Raw genomic sequence first — 24,755 nt, 5'->3', positions numbered from 1 at the left:
CAAAATGTTCTAATTTCCTCTTCCGATACGATTGCAGGATTGTATCCCCTTGACATCTGTCAGAGGAGGAAACACCGACGATCCTTATATTCTTAATTATATTTCAAAGTAATTCTTCTTGCAATGAAATTAAAAAGGGTCTACATTTCTTAATATTTTATTATGATGTACTAAATTTAGTTTTTTAACTTATATATTTTCTAAATATAATTAATGTCTCTTAAATATTTACTAATAAAGAAAGTACATTAAAAAATACGCACATAGTTTAGTTAACTGTTAGTTTTGTTTTATGAATTATTTATATAACAGACGTCTTCATTAACATTCTTGAAAATATTAAACGCACGAAACAAACAGTGATAGAAAACGTTTTGTTTTTAAATAAATTAACATTAGTGTACGTTCATAATATTATAAAACGTCTGCTGTCAAGAGTCGAGATAGTCCAGTGGGTAGAACATTCGTATCTTAAATTATTATAGTAGGTTCAAATCAAGCGCCACTGAGTGTTAAAGAAAACACCACGAAGTAATCTGCATGTGTTGTATGAATTTTTGTAACATGTGTTTACTATAAGCAATGATGTAATGAAGCTGGGTGGTGGATTAAGCTTCAAGCCTACTACTTACCAGGAAAGGAGACCTTGCCTATATACTTTTACGTCTGCTGTAAACAAAATATTTTATTTAATAAATAATATAAAATGCGTTGTAATCGATTATTTTATAACAAATAATAGTGTTCTGACTAATTTAGTGTAATTTTACTTATTGCTTTATTCTTTTTTTACGCATGTGAACTACGCGTGTGCTCCCATTTATTTATAAATAGAATCACATATTTATCGAAAATTCTGTCGGGACAGCTGTCGTTCTATTTCCGAAACGAGGGGATGTTTTTATTGCTGGCTTAAAACTTCGATATGTTATGCGGCACCTAATAAATGTACGTAGTACTTTATAACACGTAACATTACGAGTAAATAAACACATTTTTATGGTAAATACAACAATATTAGTATAGACTTTACTTTTTTATTTATTCGTATTGTTTTTGTGCTTGGACTATATTAAGTGTATTGTACAACGTGTTGCTTATATGTATACACAGATCGTTCGAGATAATTATGAATTGCTTAACAGTACGAAGCGGAAGACGTAAACAAATAGACGAAGCTAATGCCACGGCATATTACCCTCAACAACCACCTTATAACCCAGAGTTCTTCTTTGGAAACGTCGAAAATAATTCAAATTACGTCTCGACTTGGGGCGTTTGTTACTCCGTACATTACTCTGTAACGTCTTGCGAAGATGAAGATAATAGTGGCGGGCGGGGGCGCCGTTCGTTGTACGAGGGCGTCAACTGGATGCCGGTGAGTGCGCAAGTGTATCTACTTGTGTGCATTACGGCGCACGCTCTCACTGCGCTTACGCATTTATCGTGCTGTCGTTTGTATAAATGTAGTTTTGCCTGAAGCGTGATTAATATTGAATGCTCGTAATCTTAGTTGTAATAAAAAAATGTGCTTGTTCAAAGGAAAAAAAAACATGCTTGTTTTGTCTAATAAAAGAAGGATCAAAGTGTAAGGGTGTTAAAACTGCATCAGACGCAAGTAGCGAGATCTATTTCCGGGCACGAACGATGGCCGTATTCGTATAGGCGTAGCTCATTTTGAACGAAAACATGCGCGAGCTCGGCCGCGGGGGCTCACTCGTGGCGGCCACCATAGCCGCATTGCACAGTCGATCGGCCGTCGATGTGAAACTTGGTTCAATCAACTCTCGATCGACCATCGAAGAGGACTCAAACGTGTCTCGACGAGTGTTCTCTCGAGGAGAAGCTAAGACTGAAGAATTTTGCTCACGACGGGTATCCGAAGTAAGCGAGCGTCCCTTGTCTACTGCGTCGGAAACATCAGAACGTGACTCGGCCTCCGTTAATTCTAGCGAGGAACCACCCCCACAAGAGAGTACGTAACTGCCGCTCTGTGAACGAATCACTGACGTAGTATAATTACACTGGAACTTAGCCAAATTTTAAAATAACATTGTGGCAAATCGGTGACTCGTAGTTAGAGTTTGTCGCTCAGTGTCGTTTAAAAGGGGCCTCATGTCCGACCAAGAGTATCTAACCGAACCCTTTGATGAGGAACAGGAGCGTGCGGTGGTGGGCTACGTGCACCCCGCCGTGCGCTCCTACATGTACTCACCAATGGGTAGGCATAGCAAGTATGTTGTTCATGAGGCTCTGTCTTTTAACAATTTCAAACAACATTTTGTATTTCGTGACAGGCGGTGACTCGGATAGTCCTGATGAGACGACCGTAAAATGTTCTACTTGGACGGAACGCGCAGGAATCCCGACAAGAGCAAAGTCTTCGGACTCCGATAGTTCCACCACAGCAGATGATTCCGATGAACATGAATATGAAACTGGCGGCTGTGACGCTGATTACCGGACGCTAACACCAAACAGAGGATTCGATAACACGACGCTTCGTGACAACGATTTCACATGGATGCCAAGCGCTGATACAATGCATAATACAGACGAACCGCCTATAGCTGGTTCGAATGTTGTGGACTTTACGGCGGCCAGCTTAGACCGGAGACGTAGAACGCCGGGCGATCGTAGTGACCGTGACAGAAAAACAAGGTCATCGTTGACAGCTAAGCCCCCCCATCATCCGACAAGTGTGCGCGCTTCGCCGCGTTCTCGCCGCTCTCCTAGAAATGAAGAAACTCCACCCGATTTTCAGCGTCGATGGAATTCATATGAACATTTTCGTTATCCCGAAGGAGGATGGTGGCCACCACCGATGTGCTGGTGTCATGGGCCACCTGTTCCTCCGCCTTGCTGTATGCATGACCGCAATTGGCCTTCACACCCATCTCTCTCAGTAGCCTCGCGTTCGTACAAGGTATGCATAAGAGCTATTTGCGCTGGACACAGAGGGGAAGTGTCTACTTAAGTTAATAGTGCACTACTGTTCCAGCTTCATAAGATAACCGCAAGCGTTATATATTTTTAGTAAAAATATTAACTTAAGTTGTATGTTTGTATAATTATTATATAATAAATTGCATACATTAATACAAATGTTAATTTAAGGTGATCTTTGTGTAATTAATTTTAAAATGCTTTGATTGGTATTTGACTTACATTGTGGTATTATTTTATAATAGTAAAATAATAAAAACCTTTTTGTTAAACTATAATTCTCATCGAGAGACCAATTTAAAGTTCGCGTAACATGAATGGTTTATTTACAACGCATTACATACACATTGTGACGTATTCTCTGACTTTTCAGAATGACGCCGAGGACCGCGTGCGTCGCCTGGAAGCGGATAAGGAGAGCTTACAGCTTCAAGTGCAAGTATTATCTGAGCAAGTCGCCGCGCAGACCGAGAAGATGGCAGACTTGGAACGATCACTCGACGACACGAGACAACGACTGGACGACACCGAGCAAAGACTACAGAAGGTCGGAGTTCTTAAGTTTCTCAAACTTCAAACACTAACTATTATAATATAGACATATGATAGAGTTTGAAATTATTGGCATATACTCAAATATATAGAAAAGCACTTGCAGTTCAGTACACGTGACAATTCGTATCAAATCTTGTCACTCAAATACGGTGACCACTTTTACTGGTGGTAGGGCTTTGTGCAAGCTCGTTTGGGTAGGTACCACCCACTCATCAGATATTCTACCGCAAAACAGCAATACTTGATATTGTTGTGTTCCGGTTTGTAGGGTGAGTGAGCCAGTGTAATTACAGGCACAAGGGACATAAAATCTTAGTTCCCAAGGTTGGTGGCGCATTGGCTATAAGCGATGGTTAACATTTCTTACAATGCCAATGTTTAAGGGCGTTTGGTGACCACTTACCATCAGGTGGCCCATATGCTCGTCCACCTTCCTATTCTATAAAAAGAAAAAAAAGAATTCGAAATTTCACTGTCACCGCTCCTAGTAGCATCATAGCCCTTATAAAAGTTTTACCTCGAAAAAATATTTGTACTGAAGTTGAAATTAATTAAATCTAATACTTTATATAATATATAAATAGATTACAAATATAAAGTATTTCGTATTTCAACTTCAAACCTGACCCCTTAGGCTGTTGTGGTGCCCAAACGTGATAAAAGTATTACGCTCAATTGGAAAGGAAAATATGAATATTAGTAAATCTATGAAAACTGAAACTAATATTCTGTATAGAAAACAACTTTGAGAATATTTATTAAAGCACGGTTCGCTCTATAATGTAAAACTCTTTAGCATTCGCACAGTGTTCCAGCTGAGTTGCTATTGAATAAACATGATTGGTAGGGCCGCGTAATTTCTAGTTGTGTGTTTCTTACGGTTTCCGTAAATCTCTCTTAGTTGTCAGCTTATGAGGCTACAGATCCCAGAGCCTCGATCCAAATTCAGTAACTATAAATAATATCTCCCATAGATATATATAGTTTCATAACTATAAAAAAATATATATCAAATAAAAAATAATTTAACAATCGTGAATTTATATAAAGCGAATTGAATGAATCTTAATTACTTTGTGCTCGTATATTATCACTTATGCCATCTCTAAACGATAATATTTTGTTTATTTGTTCCGGTTTGGAGGGCAAGTGGGCCAGTGGAAATAGTGTAATTAGAGGTACAAGGGCTTAGATCAAGTTGTTGGTGAGAAGAGGTGAAGATTAATTCACACTTAAGGTGTCATTGTCTATGGATGGTAACCCTTATTACCAAGGGGTACATTTGACCGTATGCCTTCTTTTAAATAACAAAATATATACTTTGAATATAGTCTATGACGACACGCCGATTGATATCCTATTATAAAACGGTTTGTTCAGAGAAAGTGACGCCCCATTAGCAATGTAATGTAATGTAAATGAGTTCTCAGTGGAAAAATGTACATTAACATACTTTAACACGTTTTATTTACATTCAGGAAGTTACGTATTACTTCAATAAAACTAATATTACTATAATCAAATATCACTCCGCGAGTTGGTCTATGAGTTTCGTGACGTAAGCATTAATGACGTCAGTATTAAAGGTGATGAGTTCTTACAAGTTTGAATAGTACTTAAAAATTATATTTGTTATTCGAAAATTAAATACTGATTAAAAGATTTAATAATATAATATCTAAATCCTTTTTGCTGTAGAGTTGAATATTATTTTTATAAGTTACAAAAAAAATAACATATGATATTTTGAAGTGTGTTAGAGATGGTTTTTTAAATATCTGTTTTCCATCAAGAATTAGATTTCTCATTAACGATATTTGGAATAGGCCACGTGCAACTGAAACGAATAGTGAGTCATATCACGTCTGGTAGATCACTAAAACGGAGGGCCTACGTTAGTCTTCACAATTTCATCATAGAATTATATTAAATCCAATTCCAACTACAAATTTTACCATCAAACTAATATATATGGTTACATAGAGTTTAATATACATTAAAGAAATAGAATACATTAATTTTTCTGACCGAATCATCGAATATATAAATAAAAATAGATATATACGTAAATATTTTTATATATATATATATTAAAATCTGCGATAATATATCTGTAGAAAAAGAAATAATAATTCGTTGATGTTACTCCCGATTCAAAAACTAGGAAATTCCGTATCATACATCATACCGTTGGTGACTTCCCAAACATTTGTAATAATTATTCTATTAACAAATATATTATGTTTAATTAATTGATTTAATTAGTAAGCCAATATATAAATATTCCAAAGATATATTTGACGAGCCGGTTGGCGTGGTTGGTAGAACACTTGCCTTTCACGCCGAAGGTTGTGTGTTCGATTCCCACCCAGGACAGACATTTGTGTGCATGAACATGTCTGTTTGTCCTGAGTCTGGGTGTAATTATCTATACATATAAGTATGTATTTACAAAAAGAAAAGTAGTATATGTAGTATATCAGTTGTCTGGTTTCCATAGCACAAGCTTTGTACAAGCTTAATTTGGGATCAGATAGCCGTGTGTGAAAAATGTCCCGGGATATTATTATTATTATTATTATTATTATTATATATAGTAGTAACCATTTAGTTTGCGAAGGAATAACTACGATAAGATGCATTAATTCGCTGTCGGCGGTACAGACAAGTCCTCTAATTGTTTTTGTTATATACATTTATTAATTCACTATATTATATAAATGCAGTTGATAATGTACTTTTGTATCGAATGTATACGCATATTTTCACTTATTTACAACATATGTACGTATCGTGTCAACAACATTTTCTTACGTTAACTAAACCAAGAAGTTAAATTTTCATAACGTCTATGACCTATTTCGTATAGCCGAGATGGCCCAGTGGTAAGTACGCGTGAATCTTAACCGATGAACGTGTGTAATATTTGATTATAATTCATCTCGTGCTATACGGTGAAGGAAAACATCGTGAGGAAACCTGCATGTGTCGAATTTCACTGAAATTCTACCACATGTGTATTCCACCAACCCGCATTGGATCAGCGTGGTGGAATAAGCTCCATACATTCTTCTCAAAAAAAAGGGAGAGGAGGCCTTAGCCCAGCAGTGGGACATTCACAGGCTGTTACTGTTATGACCTATTTCGTAACACGATTTACGTGCATAGAGAAGCAAATGGCTAAAAAAAGATAAAACTATGGCTTTGATACGTCTAGTGTGTAATATTTAAAAACGGACATAAAAGCTCGCTCGCGAAATATTGTGTAGTATTAAATGTTTATACTTTTGAATGTGTTTCTCGCGCACGAACACGGACGGACGGTCTGATAAAACAAATACATAGTTCTAATTCTGTATTCCATTACCGTCTTACGTGTTTCGCGGCTCCTCGTCTCTACCCAGACGTGGGATTTTATTTGTGATAAGACCAAATGCAGCTATAAAATGTTTGATTGATAAAGTTTCTCCACGAGGCCGACGCCTGTTTACGTTGCGTACTGCTTTGTTGAGTTGAAACTTTTTATTTGTACCCGCTCTCCTTACAGCGGTTCGTGTGTTTTTTTATTTTATAGCAGTTTATGTTTGAAATATATTTTGGTAATTTCTAAACCGTATAAAAGTTTTTTTTTAATGTAATAGGTACCCATAGGCATAGCCATTGCCGGTAGGTATAGGACTGGCAAAAGACCACCTGAGTGTGAGGTCATTATTACCAATACACATGAACGCTATAAGAAATATTAGCCCATTCCTTACATCGTCAATATGCCAGCAACCTTGGGAACTAAGATGTTAAGTCCCTTGTGTCTGTAGTTATACTGGCGCATTAACCCTTTAAACCGAACGCAACCAAAATACAATACAATATATGATAAATGGATGATAGTGAAACCTATCCAGACGGGATTTCACAAAGCCCTACCTGCTACCATCAAGGAAAAATATTTCTGCTATTTTTTTTGAAGAGAACATTTTAAATATATTTTCAGATCTTATAATGTACGTATTCTGTATTCTCATTCTTTTATATAGCAAGGTATGCTATATAATGGAAGAAGTGTCGCGTTGTGTCAGATTTGAATAGGCAGGCCCGTTATTCTTACTTTATTGGAGTAATCCGTTCATCTATCGTAGTAGGACGTCCTTTACAATTGATACCTCAATTATTTTTATTCATGTATCCAATGGCTGAGCTATTTGTGTCTTATAACCGTAGTTATGTACTCGTGTACATAAATGTTTATATTGAATACATACATATTTATATTTTTGGCAATTAATTATTGAGATAAAAGATTTTATGGACGATAAATTCGTGGACGTAGTATTTGTTGACTACCGTGCAGGACAAATAATATTTTAATTACCTATGCTATTTAATTGTCAATAAAGAGTAACTACTGATTTTTTTGTCGGTTATTCTAGGTAGAATCTACATTCCTAACCGGTACCGTAATAATTTAATTATTATTTTTAAAATTGCATATTACTTAATACGAGTTTATATTATGATTTTAAAAATCATCAATCATCGATTTTTTCTTAATTTTAAATATGTAATCTAAATGTACTTTAATAACATAACAAGGATTTTATTTTTGGAAAAGAGTAAGTACTGCTTTGTACTTCGAAATAGTATTATAAACGCGAAAGTTACTCTGTCTGTCGGTCTCTTGTTTACGCTTTCATTGCTAAATCACTAAACCGATTTTGATGAAATTTAGTATGAAGCAAGCTTGAAAACCAAGGAAAAAGAAAGGGTTAGCTTTTTATACCTAACAATAAATAGATACTAAATTATCTTAATGATACTATACGTAGGTGTCGCTAGGAACAGTTTCGCATTTCTTGTACATGAACATGATTTACCGAGGAATGTGGGTCAGGTGTAATTATGCGCATTTCTGTGTGGTGTGTCTGCTTGCGTGTGTATATGTATGTTACGTATCGCATATATAATGTTTGTGACGTGTGATGAAATTGCAACGAAGACGTTTACGAGTATTTTCCTAAATGGTAGCTAATATTACTCGGTGGTAGAGTTTTGTGCAAGCCCGTCTTGGATGGTACCACCTACTCATCAAATATTCCACAAACAGCACTACTTAGTATTATTGTGTTCCGCTTTGAGAATGATTGAGCCAGTAACTACAGGCAGGAGGGACGTAACATCTTGCTTCCTGAAGTTTGTGGCGCATTGGCGATGTATGAAATGGTTAACATTTCTATGGGCGAAATTGACCACTTACCATCAGATGGCTCATTTGCCAGTCCGCCTACCTATTTTGTAAACTATATATATTTATATACATCCCGCAGAACACGATTGTGAAATGTCAGAAAGTGATATGCGACGTTTTCTAAATTATTATAACATTATACATAATAGTTTATAACGAAACGTTCGTACAAGAAAATAACGTAAAACATATAACTGTTACATCGAAAATTGTCATATATATATATATATATATATATATATTTGCCTTTAGAAATAATGAGGGAAATGAAACCCATCACCATTGGAAAGGTACCTTGCTATAAACGCACATTAAAAAATTATTCAAATTTCGTCCTAAAATGGACAAAAATCGAACACACGCCATACGTAATATTAAGAAAGTTAAACTATCAAAATTATTTGTCTTTGTAGTCGGCTGCCCGTAAGACGACAGACACGTTGCACCGATGACCGTGTCTTTTAATATAATATTTTTTGCCTATATTTATGTATCCACTGACAGAAAATGGCAAGTGTGTTGTCAACGTGCTTTGGTAGCAAATGTAGTTTACTAAATATGGTACAATTTTCATTTGTGTTCTTGTTGGCAGATTTTTGAAAAATTAAAATGCAAATTGAAATATTGCCAACTTTATCATATTAAAATATTCTAAATTACTTCTTGTATTTTATTATATCTATTTATTGCACTTTATTTGTAATACTTGTCACCAGTCAACTTCTCTGGTCATAACTTGAAAAAAATATATTTTTAATTTACCAACTCACCAAGTTTAATTCTAATTCCTTAAGCACACAAACTTCCGAAAGATATTTAGGGTTATTTTTACTTTTTAATAACATTAATGATAATATTTTTTTTCAAGTGTTGTATTTTTCTATATAGTATAATTGGTTTTGATGTTCTTACTTTAGTGATTAAATACGATAACGTTATTTCGATTGCAGGAAATGCTGCAACGTTCGTCGCTAGAGACCCAGAAACTAGAGCTGTTATCGAAGTTGAGTGAAGTTCGGCTGCGGGCGGCCGAGCGAGGCCTCGTGGAGCGATCGCCCCCGCCGGAGTCTACGCCCGTCGCCCGGCCAGCTCCACCCAGGGTAAGAAATATATGAATTAAAATCACCATCAACATTATCCGTTTGCTGTCATCCAATTTTTTTGGGGTCGTGACATGACTTTACCTAATTAAAAAGTTTATTTATTTATTAATTTATTTGGGAAACATACAGCATAATATAATACATAAACATTTGGTAACGAAATAAGTCTCACATAAGCCAACAAAGTTTCCACATTTACATTCAAACATGGAGTGAACCTAACAATAACAAGTTATTTAACAATTAATTAAAATATATAAAGTCAAGTATTTAAAATGTAATTTAAAAAGCAGAACAAATAAAAATATAGGAATATTAATAACAAATACAGTTTTTTAATGCTTCTAAGAACTTAAATAAATTTTCTTTAAAGATATCTATATTAGAGTAGCGTTTATTATAATTGTCACATGCTCTTACCAAAAAGCGATTTTTACTTGATATAAATATTGTTGTCTAGGTACATTGAATCGACAAAATTATTTACAATTTTGTAAAGAAAAACCTGATCTTTGCATTCGCTGCGTTTCTCAAGCGACAAAATATTAAACTTATTACTAGAATTGGACCCAAATTTACGCGTTAATCTTCTAATAAATGTATCCTGTACATTTTCGATAGCCATAATATACTTAGAGTATTGTGGATTCCAAACCGTTGAAGCGAATTCCAAATTAGATCTTGCATGCGAATTATACAGCACATTAAATGTATTGATATTTTTAAAGTCTCTTCCCTGGCGAAATATGAAACCCAACATACTTTAAGCTTTTGCGATAATTTTATTCACATGCCTGTCAAATAATAAATTAGAATCTAGAAGCACTCCTAGGTCCCTAACCTCGGTTACCCTCTTAACTAAATGATTGGAAATTGTGTAATCAAATAAAATTGGATTTTTTTTTCTAGAAAATGTTATTATATAGCACTTATCAAAATTAAGATGTAGGCCGTTAGGTGAACAATATTGCACTAAAATATCTAAATCATATGGCAAATTTGAGCAGTCATCACTACTTTTTATGATTTTAAATAATTTTGTATCATCGGCATGCAGAAGTATGTTAGGACTTTGAAAATTTTTCAGTATATCATTATTGAAAATGTTAAACAATAGGGGACCGAGGTGAAGTTAGGTGAAGTGAGGTGAGTTCATATCATAGTCTAGAATGTGCGAAGAGCTGGCGTCCGGGTTAAGCATATGAACGTCTGTATAACAATTTACAGATCAACAGGTCCCAACTTCATAGAAAATAATAGCAGCAGTAGTAGTAGTACTTTACTTGAGATCATATATGATTTATAACACAAACATACCAAACACACCTAATATAAGAAGGTTATTAAATTTTAAAATTTTGCGTTTGTTTTCAGATGTAGATCTGTTTAAAAAAGCTAAAAAAAAACAAATAATAAAAAGAAATTAAACAATACATAATTTACGACTCAGTAAGTTGTTGTTCATTATTGTGTTGTGAATTTGTGTTCAGTCATGTAAATAAATAAAGGGATTTGCCTACCATTTACCACGGGCCGTGAGCGTGATCTTTTGCTTTTAAGTAACTTTCCGATCACCCTAAGTGTCATTGAGTTATTCATGGTATGACGGACGCCCTTTACGTCACAATTTCACTAAGCTGCTTAAGATGGTCTGGCCCTTTTCTACTGTGATAGTAAAATAAAGATTCTATTATTATTAGGAAAATTTATTTTACAAATGTGTAGACTAATTTTTAGTGAAAAGATTCAACGTGTTTCTTAGTAAATTAATTCTAGCACACACAATCATAATCCGATGACGGTAATCCGACACGACCGAAAAGAGTTCAGAAGCAGCATCAATGGCTTTACGTGTTTCCGAAGCTCGTGTACTCTCTTCCAATTTCCAGTCGCCGGGCGGCTACTGTTTTTTATTTTTCGACAGAAAACCCCATAACTTTTTGCTGGCCCGAACTAGAACTTGACCCCAGGACCTCGGGATCTGCAGCCTTAAATCAAGCCACTAGACCAACGATGGACATTTAACTTTTTTTAAAATTTTTTAATTAAACAGCTCCTATTATTAAGGTCGTTAAGTATGTACAGTAACAGCCTGTGAATGTCTCACTGCTGGGCTAAGGCCTCCTCTCCCTTTTTGAGGAGAAGGTTTGGAGCTTATTCCACCACGCTGCTCCAATGCGGGTTGGTGGAATACACATGTGGCAGAATTTCAGTGAAATTAGACACATGCAGGTTTCCTCACGATGTTTTTCTTCACCGTAAAGCACGAGATGAATTATAATCACAAATGAAGCACATAAAATTCAGTGGTGCTTCCCGGGTTTGAACCCACAATCGTCGGTTAATATTCACGCGTTCTTACCACTGGGCCATCTCGGTTAAGTATGTAGCGATTATTTTTACTGGAAAGTAATAATGAAATTTAAAAAAAAAATACATTTTTAATTACTAGATTAAAATCACTTTCACGCGTTAACCAAAACCGTCAGAATTAACCTGATAAAGCTAAAAGTTTAATCCGTGCAAAATAAGCTTTTATCACATAAAATTGCTCCTTATCGCCGTGCACATAGAAATCAAATTCCCCTGAAAAGTGGTAACTTACGAAATAGGACGTCGCAAGGGACGGTAAAGACAAGCGGGACTCATTAGTCGTGCTCTGTGGGCTTTAACGAATGCTTAATGATCCATATAGACTGGTACAGAGGGAAGTACATATATCATTTACACGGATAATACACTAGCTTACTTAGATAAGACTAAATGAAAAGCGATAATGTAAAATGCCAACAGTTATATGTAATTGTAATGCCCGTAAATGTCCCACTGCTGGGCTAAGATCTCCTCTCCCTTTTTGAGGATAGTGCTTGTAGTTTATTCCACCACGCTGCTTCAATGTCGGTTGGTGGATACACATGTGAAAGATTGTCACCCGACACAAGCAGATTACCGCCGAGCGCGAGATGAATTATAAACAAACATTATATAAACATGAAATTTAGTGGTGCTTGCCAGGATTTGCGATTATCCTTGATAATTATATACATCTTTACTTTATGTAAAAAAAAGGAAAAATGGAATTGAAGTTTTAACAAAATTTTCAATTGATTTATAAATATCCAAATCTATAATAAAAAGTTTTTTTCTAAATATTTGCATAATATAAATTGAATAAAATAACTTATTTTTATTCTAAGAACATAATTCCAAAAATACTTTAATTAAAACATAAAATAGGCGCGGTAATACAAATTAGTCTCAGCCGAGACTTCACTGAGAGAGTTAAACTGTAATGCAATTAAGCGATCTCGTTTGCACTAAGCACATATAAAATAAATATATATAAGTTAATTTCGTTCAGCTTATTTATAAATAACAACCAGCGGTGTGTAAAAAAATGAGGTAAAAAATATATTATAATACAATTTATGCGGGTAATCTTTAAATGTCATAAATGACATGTACTTGACACTGACAGAAGGTACTATTAGTTTATCTGTACACAACAATTTACTCATTTTTTTCCCTTGAAATCGTAATAGCCGAAGAGGCGACCGCATAATGTTCATAAAATATACGTATTAAAAATATAATCTGTTATCTTTTGGATATAAGATAAATAATAAACCATTGGTTAAACCATTAGTTACTTGACTACATTTTTTATGTTTTTTTTTTTATTTTTTTTTTTATTTGGTCGAATATTAACGTGTCAGACCAATTTTATTTAAAAGACGGAAAAAACAAACATTTTGACGTTTGATTTTTTTTTTATACCTTATATAGAAATTTTATCATTATCATCATTAATATTTCTAACAAAATGTATTTGCGAGACACGTAATCAATATAATTCTGTGTAATATTTAATTTCTAATATGTCAAAGTAATACATTACAAGAGTCATGATGACGCTCACAATCATTTATCTAAAAGATAAGAGATGCTTAAATAGAAGCGGTGATTTTAATAAATGCTCGTCCTAATCGTAAAATTTTAATTAAACATCGAGATATTAAAAATATGATTCATTGCCAGTATTTTAAATCGATTCATTTTTTCTGTAAATCCAGATCGGAACGGAATCTAAACACAAAGTAGGAAAATATATTCTTATAATAAATAGACTGACTTGAATAAATTAGATATCTTGAATATGAAAATTAAAAAAATGGTTTAAGGCATAGATTTTAACGTCAATAGTTGTTATTTTTGCATATACAACGCTTATGGGATTTTACAATATGCCACGTTACGTTGCCATCATGTATCATCTGCTCGTTACAGAGAGCTATATATATGTATATTGTATTAAGCTCGTAGGTTAGATCTGACTGAGTGACTCATAACGTTACGTATATAAATGATCGACTCATTAATCACGATTAATAATAATAAATAATGCTACAATAGAAAACAAATGTATATGGTCTAGAATTCTAGAGCACTCACCCGTGAAATGTTGACAACATACTTATGGTGATATACTATTTTGACGCGTGTATTCTTGAAATGTTATAATTATTATTATCAATGTCGAATATCATCTTCTGACATTTCACGACTGATTTCTGCAGTGAGTTTCGAGATTGTTCTTACAGAATAAACGTATTCTTTTAAGACTTTTTAACAATTTTTTGTTAAAAATTCATATAACCACCTCGAGTGTGCGTGTGTTTAGCGTGAGGGGGCCAGCGTACATCGGGTGACCTTGAATGTTGCAGACGCCGCCGGCGAACTACGGTCGGCAGATCGAGCGCAACACGCACATGTACTCGTCGCTGCCGCGCTCGTCGGTGCTGAGCTCGGAGGCGCGTGTGGCGTTCGGTAAACACAACATGGTGGTGGCGCGCGGACGCGGACAATCGGTGCCGAACTTAGGTCTCTCGGGGGCGACCCCTCCAACCTACAACCCCTGAAACGTACACCTTATCCGTATCACGATAAGGTCGCTTTTCCGCTTCCCCGCTACTCGTTCGTTGTCCGCTTTATGTTCATTTAAATTAACATTCGCCTAGATGACGCGAGCTGCCTGTATATTATGTTAAGTTTAGCTTAATTTAGTAATTTTAAGTTTCAAACTTGATTATGCTTTGACCTTAATTATCGTCTGAAATGTTTTCGTTATAGTTCCTCTGAGCGAGTGCTCACATTTACATTAAAATATTCTATCATGTTTTAACCACCTTAATCAAACCGATTTTAAACTCAAACTTAACATTGCATTAAGTATTACTCCAATCGATTGACTTTAAAGTAGTCACTAACCAGTATTAATATTATATCTGAGTATATATATTTTTGTTTGCGAGTGCGAGTTTTTTTACTTATTCGATAGCGTTGACTTTAACTGCAATTTTTGTATGGAATAAATAGCGCCGTCTAGTGACAATAATCGGATTTTCATATAAATCGCAGTTAACGTCTTACTTCCCAAGGTTGGTGGAGCGTTGGCGATGTAAGCGATACAATGCCAAGGTCAGGTGGCCCATTTGCTCGTCCGTTTACCTATTCTTTATAAAAAAAAAGTTAACGTCTACGCTATCGAATATGTAAAAATGTAGTGCAAGTGCACTAGGCACACTAGTTTCAGAAATGAGGTTCTATAATGGACCCGTATGTTTTTCCTGTTAGATGGCTTGTACTTATGATATTGTTGTTTCTAATTACCGTCTAATTTGAAACTCGATTCCCTTTGAATACAAACTCAAATTTAGAATAGATTTGACGTTCCAAATTTAATTTGAATTGGAAGCTGTTACTGTTGAATGCTTTCTTGGAAAAAAATTGAAAATTTAGCGTATGAGTTGAGAATGGACTTTATTATTAATAAATAAGTTTATGAATAATAATAAACATTAGCCTCGAAGGAACTACTAAAAGGTTTCTTAGAAATTAATCTTAAATTCTTAATCTAGAATTATCTTAAATTTGTATAACTTAATAAGTACTAATATTTAGGTCTTTTTTTATTCGCTTTTTCAAAATGTAGCTACATAAATGTTTATAGTTTTAGATGTAGACAAATTACGTGCGGTAATCCAATCCGGGCATGATACGCTTAAGCATTTTAGCTATTTAAATTTACTTGTCATACCGGATAAGCAAAGTAACTAAAAATATATTATGTAAAGAACATTTCTATCGATCACATCATCATATGCTCATACAATATCCTGCCATATCACGTATGTAATCAAATCATTTGCTAATCCTACATAACATTCTGAGACTCGGATTAAAAGATCACAGCCACGATATAGTCGAAACGCTCGTACTCATTCTCGGTTCGCACCCGCCGGCAGCCGAGAAGGAGGAGGCGATCCCGCGCGGCAGCCCGTCGCCGTCGCTGCGCGAGGTGCGCAGCCGCCTCGGCGGCGCCGGCGTGCGCCTCGAGGGCGACGAGCTGGCGCGCTCCGCCCTGCGCGCCTCCGTGCCGCGCCCGCGCGCCGCCGACCTGCCCTGGTGAGCGCCGCTCCGCATCTGGGGATCGCTCGCTACCGACAGAGTTGAAAACGCCGGACTCGCCGCAGGCAAACGACGGACGTCCGCGAGTGGGACTGCGAGACGACGTGCGGCTGGCTGGAGAGCGCGGGGCTGGAGGCCTACGTGCCGGCGGCGCGCGCGTGGCTGCGCGGCGCGGCGCGCGGCGCGCTGCTCGCCGCCGCGCCCGCCGCCGTCGAGCGCCACCTCGCGCTGCGCCACCCGCTGCACAAGAAGAAGATCGCGCTGGCGCTCGCCGACCTGGCCGTGAGTACCCGTCGGTCCCGCGCGCGGGGGGTCCGACCCGCGGAGCGGCGAGCTAACGGCGCGTGCGCAGGGCGGGCACGGCGACCCGCTGCTGGCGGCGGCGGGGCGGCTGGACGGCGCGTGGGCGCTGCGCTGGCTGGAGGACGTGGGCGCGGGCGCGCTGCGCGGCGCGGCGGCCGACGCGGCGCTGGACGCGCGCGTGCTGCACCGCCTCACGCACGCCGAGCTGCACGCGCACCTGCGCGTCACGCTGGCGCTGCACGCGCTGTCCATCCGCCGCGGCATCCAGGTGCTGCGCGACAACGCCTTCCACCCGGAGACCATGATCCGCCGCGCGGCCGAGGGCGAGGCCGGCGCGGGCGCGGCGCAGCTGGCGCGCTGGTCGTCGCACCGCGTCATGCAGTGGCTCAAGGAGATCGACCTCGCCGAGTACGCGCCCAACCTGCGCGGCGCGGGTGAGTGCGGCCGCGACCCGGCGGCCCGGCGGCCCGCGGCGCCGCGCCCCGCGACCCGACTCAACGTCTGTCCCCCCGCAGGCGTGCACGGCGGGCTGATGTTGCTGGAGCCCCGGTTCACGGCGGAGCTGTTGGCCGCGTTGCTCAACATCCCCGCGAGTAAAACCTTGCTCCGCCGGCATCTCACGCAGAGGTCGGTTGGAACTCGTACATTTCGTAGCGTCTGCGCGAATTTGCTTCTCGTACCTTACCCTTGTGACCTAACTCTCCGATTCATATGTATAGTAGTAGCGCCAGATTTAATGCCAATTTTGTAAATTTTTCCCTTAGTTTAAGATTTGGTTTAAACTAACTTTTAGCATCCTTCCCCCTGATGACCTTTCGAAGTTCCTTATCAGGTCAAAACCCTCGTACTATTGCAGTACGCCTACTTTTCATTCGTGCATGTGAAATCAATCAAAATATATATCATGGGTATCATGGACAATACTTAAAAGATATTGGGACATTACCGATGTTTCACCTTTTGTCCAAAAGGAGAGAAAGTAGAGCAACAGTGGCTCATTCGCAGGCTGTTACTTTAATCATATTCAAGCATTAATATTAGTCAAAAACTTTGTCTTAGCAATAAAAATATATTTGTAAATATTTTTGCACACACCATTATTTGCCTTTCTTTTGATTGCAGTTTTCATAAAAATATAAATAATTTGCTTCTGCACTTTTATTAAATGTTTTTCTTGTGCGTTTATGATCACGTGTAATTTGTATTTCCAGGTTCAACGACTTGCTCGGGCGAGATGTTATACAGCAAAAGAGAAACGCGGAACAAACACTGGGATATCAACCACTCACAGCTACTACCAAATACAAGGTACTGTTCTCACAAATATTTATTTCATTATAATAATAATGTCCGCCAGACCGATTGCGGCCGCGGCGGCCAAGCTCAACAGAGATTAGCCAACGACGCAGGAGATATTATAGTGCACAAGTGTGTGCGCAAACACAGGTGCACTCTCTATTCCCTAACTCTCATAATCCGATGGGACGGCAATCCGACACGACCGGAAAGAGTTCAGGCGCAGGACCAACGGCTTTACGTGCTTTCCGAGGCACGGGAGTGTACTTCCACCAACCTTCCAACTTCCAGACTCCGGGCTGCTACTGAGAATTTTCTGATAGAAAAACCCAATAAATTTTTATTGGCCCGACCTGAGAATTGAACCCAGGACCTCCGGGTCTGCGGCCTTACATCAAGCCACAATACCAACGAGGCATTACTTATTTTTTATTATACTTATATGACATGACATATTTAAGTAATGTTTTTTTAATTATTATTTACTCATACCTCATAGTGAGAGAGATAGACAGATAATGTTGATTTTTTTACGATGACGTCACGTGAGTGCTTTCGTAATGTACATAATTGCATAAATAGCATCGCTTCAATATTATATAATATTATATGATTAATTTAGTAAAAGTATTTCTTCTCATCCTCTCAGATATGTTCCCAGATAAATTTAGCGGTTACTGTTTAATATACAAACAAAACATTCTAGGACAATAGAAAATCACATCGCCGACACCAAATAAATGGGACGAAAATAAGGAATAGTAATGCTAAATATCCGTAACAGCCTGTGAATGTCCCACTGCTGGGCTAAAGGCCTCCTCTCCTCTTTTTGGTGAGAAGGTTTGGAGCTTATTCCACCACGCTGCTCCAATGCGGGTTGGTGGAATACACATGTAGCAGAATTTCAGTGAAATTAGACACATGCAGGTTTCCTCACGATGTTTTCCTTCACCGTACAGCACGACATGAATTATAATCACAAATTAAGCACATGAAAATTCAGTGGTGCTCGCCCGGGTTTGAACCCACGATCATCGGTTAAGATTCACGCGTTCTTACCACTGGGCCATCTCGGCTTCAATTGCTCGATTATTTAAATAAAAAAAATTATTTAAAAGGTACCAAAGAAGAGCCAGTTCTCGTTAAAGCGCAAGAAGAGCAAAGACGACCTCGACCTCGGCGACCTCGTGTGTCCTCTGCACGACGACTGCTCAGGTGACCTTATGGCCTCGCCCGTAAGTCGCCCACTAACAATACTAATCGTTCCGCACTCTACGCACTTAACGCGCACCGTTAGCGCAGTAACGTAGTGACGATCTGCGATTGGTCAGATGGACTTCATTGCAGAAGACACATTTAATGGATGTGTAAACATCTTAGCGCTCGGTACACGGAACGGGCTAACTGGGACTTCGAGCGTCAGACGCGTAAGCGTAAGATTTCGAGCGTCAAATGACGTCAGCGTAACATTCGCTATTGTAGGTGCGCTGGGATCGGTACACGAGCTCACATGTTAACACGTCAATTTTTGCAAGCAGCTCTGTACTCACCATGTTTTTTTAACATATTACGCACACAGTAATATACTAGCTAAGCGTTTTATGTTTTACGTATTTTTAGATACGCGATATGTATCGCAATTAGTTTTATAAATGCGAAAGTGATTTTGTTTGTTTGTCACGCTTTCACGTTTTGACTACTCGATCGATCGAAATTTGGCACCAATGGAAAAGGTCATTGGGCACCTTAGACCGGCCCCCTGCCACAAAACCCACCCGTGTAGGTGAAGCTGAATGTAGTTTATGATATAGTTGCATTACTCGAGCGCAATGTAATAATATGTTATTCAATATAATTAAAAAAAAATACCATTTTTAACTCAGCAATAACTCCCTCGAATTTAGTCATAATGCATAATTTCGAGGAAATGCGATGTATATTTTTTTATTACTACTAGTACCCACTAGGGACGCTGCCGCGGGGTCACGACGCGAAATGTTCCTAGAGGTCCAAAAGCAATCCATATCAGTTGTTTCATAGAGACCCCGCACACAGCGAGCGGCCAGTCCGACTGCACGTGTTTTAGCTAACCGATTTAACCAGGGCTATGGTGTGGTCTGTTAACGTAGTTTACTGTGGTGGTTGCTAACAATACATCATTCTATGGTACACTCATCGCTCTCACGACCCGCGTGCCCGGCAGACGATGAAAGTAAAGTCAGCAACAGCGGGCGTCGCGTCGGCTGTCTGTCCCCCGCGTGACGACGCGCGCGCCCACTAGTGGGCCGCCGCCGCCCACGCCGCCCACGCCTCGGTACCTTGGACTAATTGTAAGTCGTTCATTTGTTTGCCTTACAATTTTCGTTTCGATATTTTATTTGAATATATTTAAAGTATTTTTGTAATATTTTCAATATACAACAAAAGCGAGAGTAATCATTGAAAACGTACTTGTTGTGTGTGAGCTTTAAATTCGATTTATCAATTGTATTTTAGTAATGTTTTATTTAATTTGGCGTCACGATGTGGGTGCTACCTGTACTTTTAATAATGAAAATGTATATTTTAGATTCGTATAAGAGTCCGAGGTATTATTTCTGTTTAACGAACCAAAAACTATTTCATGTGTTCTATTGGATTTTAGCTTTAAGAAGAAACTAATTTAAATGTATGTAAATCGGGAAACACGAACGGTAATCATATTTTGTAAAGGTGCGTTTCCATTAAATTAGTTGGCAATTTTTGTATGAAAATGTTATTCGGAAAGTTCAGTCTTCTATTTCTATTTTATCAACACCTTAATATTTTGAGACGTCGACGTCTAAATACTCCATCCCAATGAGATTTATTGAGTCAACAATTATTTATTATTATATTTCAAATTGCAAACCTTCGTTTACATATTTTTTGACCACGCGAGACATACAAAACTTGCCAATTCGTTTTATGGACACAGCCTAACTTTAAAAATTTTGATAGTTTTTGTCAAATTATTGTAATAATTTGCGACCCGGTTATAATTTCGGAGATCTTTATTAAGACATTCCAATATATCTAGATATGGAATTTAAACAAAGGTTGACTTTTTAATTTGTCTGACCTATTCCAACCACAGGAGGAGTAAAGACAAATAAACAAATTTGAATTGATATTATATCATTGGTCGAGATCTAGAATAATCTATGGATTCGCGAAAAATGGCGTTTTGAATGTTGGCGAAGTTTTAGAAACTTTGAAAGCAAATTAAAGTTGATTTTAGTAGTTTAATGGAATCGTGTTGTATTATAAATAAAGATATTTATTATACATACGGAACTGTTGTAGTGCATATTATAGCAGAGCTATTTAGCAAGTTTGGTTTGTTTATCATTACTCCTCCTTCGATTGGAATAATGGTGTACCTTTCTCCTCGTGGACAAATATTCCGATGATATTTTACGTTCTATGGTACTCTTGAGTAATGATTAATAATTAAATATAAAACGACTGAGAAATGACAATACATACCAGGTATCATTTCTGCCGCTTATGTTTCGAAAGTAAATTATTATAATAAATTCTAAGGTTTAAGTATTAAAGTCTGTTACGGTAGCCCAGATATAGAATAGGACGAGATACGCGTTGAGTTTTCTGAGAGTTTTCATTGTTAGTATTTAAATGTGTACCTATTTATATATAACATAAAATTAGTACATTGTAAAATATAATAACAATATATCCGACTCAGCCCTACATCGCACAATATATAGTGTTCAGAGTACAGCATTTACCGAGGGTTCCGTACAAAATATTTGGACCATAACAATGTTATAAAAGTATTTTTAGCTTTTATAATGTATAATCATAATGTCGTAGAAAAGTTTTAAACTTTAAGAATTCACGGTCCAATTTTTTTTTATTTTTTAAGCAATGTCATAAATTATAGTTGGCGAGAAAAATTGTAAAAATGTTAGTCTTATACCAAATTTTGGATACGTTTTACTTAAGACTGTATTATGATCCGTGATCCCGTTCCTACCACGCTGTGCCAAAACTTATATGAATGTTTTAATGCGCCTCCTCGGGTGCAAGCGCCCTTTTAGAATTAAATCTCTTCTCGATTGAATAGTGTACGGCAATGTTTGGTTTCATTACCACTAGTTGAACATCGGTTCAATTCTAAAAGGGCGCGCTGTATAATTTCACCTTTATAATGGACCCTTGTCTTCCATAGCTTCGTAATCGATAAGAGTGCTAAGTATTAAAGGGCGGGAAGGTGTCCCGCCAATAATCATATAAGCAGCTCGTTTATACAAAAATGTATTAAAATAATTTTTACAATAACTTAAATAAATATAAAATGTAAGAGTTAATAAATACTGAATGAATGAATACATTTGTTGTTTTTCACTCCGCATCTTCGAATAAAGGTTGTGATTTACCGAAATTTGAATCGGCTGTTTTAAGTATTTTTAAACCCTCTGGAAATAAATACAAAACAATTTAATTACATTACAATCAGCGTTGCCACATTTTTACACGAGTCAAGAAGTAAATTATTTTGTCCAATATAGGTAATGTGGCTGCGACACACATGCTTACAGGTGACAAGGCACGGACATACTAGCGACAAAACATGTACATTATGCACAAACATATGCTTATGTCTAGAACTATACTTCTAGCTCTATCATTATTTATTTATTTAGAACAACCAATTGTAGATACATTTGATCATTAACGAATTATTGTCGGTTTGTAAAATGTCGATTCAAAGTGCTTCAAGACGCTTACTTCAATAATATATATTTAAATTTTTTATCGTAAAATATATGACATTTTTTTGCGAGCAACACGCACGCGTGTAAAGAGGCTTAACTGAATAATTTCGTATAAGAGATAAAGTTCGCTCTGGTTACCTTTTCCTCTGCCCTTACGTCTCAGTTCCGCGAGCCTCTCGACTTCAGTCTCTTCTTCAAAATGTTCCCTTTCTTTTCTGTAAGATTCTTCTTGAGCTTGCTTTAATAATGATTCTTCTAAAAACGTTAGTTCTGAGAGCAAGTAAAAATTATTTATTTGAAAATGAAGTATTTATGTATTTTTTGCGTGTAGTTTAAACTGTATTGCAAAAAATGTGCTGTGGTACAAATTGAAAAGTATCATCAAGTTTCAAAATATAAGATATATACAAGATATAATAAATATATAATATTAAAGACAGCATAGCAAGGCTAGCTATTTACTTTTTAAAAACTAAATTAAGACCGCTTTTCTATAGGCGTGTTACTTATTGTACTTTTATAAAAATGTAGAAATGAAAGGTAAAGGTCCCTCACTGGTAAGTCTAGGGTCCATAGCGATCCAGGGTCCATGGAAAATGCTGTTGGCAGTGGGCCGCGACTTCGCCTCGGGTTCCATCAACTGCGTCACCTGCTGTTTGCACTCCGTGGACAGCTGGCTCACCACGCTCGTGCGGAAGCGCCACTTGCGCATTACCTTTGGCATTATAGGATTAAAATTTAACTTTAGATTTAAATTACCTTTATCGACATTTGGAAATAATGATCAAATAATAGTACCTTCTAATAACAACAATACCTTCAATAGCTCTATTATATAATGCTAGATTTTATAATCAGAGTCATAATATTATTTATCGTTTAATTTTGAGAAGAGATGGAATATGTATCATAGGAAGGATAGGAAGTAGACGTTGCTAATATTTTTTTAACAAAACGAGACTAATATTTTTATAGTTCTATAAATAATGAGCCAGTGTTCACCTGTTTCTCGTAAAGTTTCTTTACTGATGTCTCGTTAAATGGAAGCGCTTTATTAAGCATTGTGTACAAAATGATACCGATAGACCACATATCGGCCAGTTTAGGTAAGTATGGCACGCCTTTCAACACTTCCGGAGCTGCGTACGAAAGGGAACCGCAGTATGTTTCACTCAACAAGTCTCGATCCCTCTGTCTGACATTACGTGCAAATCCAAAATCGGTTATTTTCACATTGTAATTTGCCGTAATAAGTACGTTTTCACATTTCAAATCTCTGTGTGCTATGTTCATCGTGTGTATGTAGTTAATCCCGGATATAATCTGCCGCATCCAAAGCCTGCTCTGGTTTTCCGGCACGGCACCATTTTGTGACAGGAAATCGAGCAAGTCGCCATTTTCGGCAAAACGAAGGAATATGAAGTATTTGGCGCGACGTTGAAATATGTTTGAAACGTGAACGATGTGCGGGTGATTGATACGGATCAATATGTCTAACTCTCGCGGTAAAAATTTCGTTAAATAATCCCGTGGAGCCTGTGCTGTATCTATTACTTTGCAAGCCATAACGCTGTGACGGGTTTCGTCGACCATGTGCGTCGCTTTAAATACCTAGAAAAGTAAAAATAAACTGCTTAGTACATTTAAAACGGATGACGTATTCGTTTCAGTTATATTTTATCTGGGTCGAATTTTAATCATACTTAATTCATAACATACCTTGGCGTAAGATCCCTCTCCTATGATTTTCTCTAATGTGAAACCTTTTTCTTGCAATATTAATATATCTGACTCTGTTGTGCTCAGATCCAACTTCTCCGTGGCGGGACACATTTGTGTGGCTTGGTGTTGTTGCACATAGTTATTTAATTTTTACTTTCGTCGGCATCATGGTTTGACAATGGAAATGTTTTCTATTGGGAAAATCATCTGAAATTTATTCGGATCAATATAATCAAGTGCAGCTACATTTTTCGAAAAATATTGTAAATGTAACTAAAGTTTGTCAAATAATTAAATTATTATTTGACATTGTCATAGTTAGAAACATGAATTCTGGAATTCATGTTTCTAACTATAAAC

At 37.3% G+C, this 24,755-nt stretch overlaps 2 protein-coding genes across 6 annotated transcripts; one reads left to right on the top strand and one right to left on the bottom strand.

Annotated features, from left to right (window-relative positions):
• The first annotated feature begins 1,402 nt into the window (after nucleotides 1–1,402).
• LOC126781657 (liprin-beta-1) lies at nucleotides 1,403–22,288 on the top strand. 5 transcript variants are annotated; one of them, XM_050506606.1, is made up of 12 exons: nucleotides 1,403–1,975; nucleotides 2,298–2,926; nucleotides 3,320–3,493; nucleotides 9,694–9,843; nucleotides 14,571–14,673; nucleotides 16,152–16,311; nucleotides 16,380–16,596; nucleotides 16,667–17,051; nucleotides 17,133–17,244; nucleotides 17,829–17,925; nucleotides 19,032–19,148; nucleotides 20,117–22,288. In XM_050506606.1, the coding sequence occupies exons 1-12, from the start codon at nucleotides 1,690–1,692 to the stop codon at nucleotides 20,192–20,194; spliced, it is 2,508 nt and encodes an 835-aa protein (XP_050362563.1). In that variant the 5' UTR covers nucleotides 1,403–1,689; the 3' UTR covers nucleotides 20,195–22,288. The 5 variants fall into 5 exon arrangements, with proteins under 5 accessions (XP_050362563.1, XP_050362562.1, XP_050362561.1 ...); XM_050506605.1 differs by having other exon boundaries at nucleotides 14,571–14,727; nucleotides 19,032–19,128; XM_050506604.1 differs by having other exon boundaries at nucleotides 14,571–14,727.
• LOC126781709 (testis-specific serine/threonine-protein kinase 3-like) lies at nucleotides 22,253–24,663 on the bottom strand. Its single transcript, XM_050506695.1, has 5 exons — nucleotides 24,393–24,663; nucleotides 23,676–24,284; nucleotides 23,229–23,388; nucleotides 22,812–22,943; nucleotides 22,253–22,373 (listed from the first exon to the last, which is right to left on the bottom strand). The coding sequence occupies exons 1-5, from the start codon at nucleotides 24,504–24,506 to the stop codon at nucleotides 22,300–22,302; spliced, it is 1,089 nt and encodes a 362-aa protein (XP_050362652.1). The 5' UTR covers nucleotides 24,507–24,663; the 3' UTR covers nucleotides 22,253–22,299.
• Between the last annotated feature and the right edge of the window lie 92 nt (nucleotides 24,664–24,755).

This window comes from Nymphalis io, chromosome 4 (assembly GCF_905147045.1).
Source record: "Nymphalis io chromosome 4, ilAglIoxx1.1, whole genome shotgun sequence".
Taxonomy (NCBI): domain Eukaryota; kingdom Metazoa; phylum Arthropoda; class Insecta; order Lepidoptera; family Nymphalidae; genus Nymphalis; species Nymphalis io.
Note: the sequence above shows the minus strand (reverse complement) of the source record. Positions and strands in the feature narration are given on the sequence as shown.

Bases quoted from the DNA above. Each gene is read 5' to 3' on its own strand.
- LOC126781709 (XM_050506695.1), bottom strand. From the start codon at position 24,506: ATGTGTCCCGCCACGGAGAAGTTGGATCTGAGCACAACAGAGTCAGAT. The intron at 22,944-23,228 runs GTGAGGGACCTT...ACTTGCTCTCAG, and splicing joins TATGGACCCTAGACTTACCA to AACTAACGTTTTTAGAAGAA. The intron at 22,374-22,811 runs GTAACCAGAGCG...ATTTATTTCCAG, and splicing joins ACGTAAGGGCAGAGGAAAAG to AGGGTTTAAAAATACTTAAA.
- LOC126781657 (XM_050506604.1), top strand. From the start codon at position 1,690: ATGCGCGAGCTCGGCCGCGGGGGCTCACTCGTGGCGGCCACCATAGCC. The intron at 2,927-3,319 runs GTATGCATAAGA...CTGACTTTTCAG, and splicing joins TAGCCTCGCGTTCGTACAAG to AATGACGCCGAGGACCGCGT. The intron at 19,149-20,116 runs GTAAGTCGCCCA...CGTGCCCGGCAG, and splicing joins GTGACCTTATGGCCTCGCCC to ACGATGAAAGTAAAGTCAGC.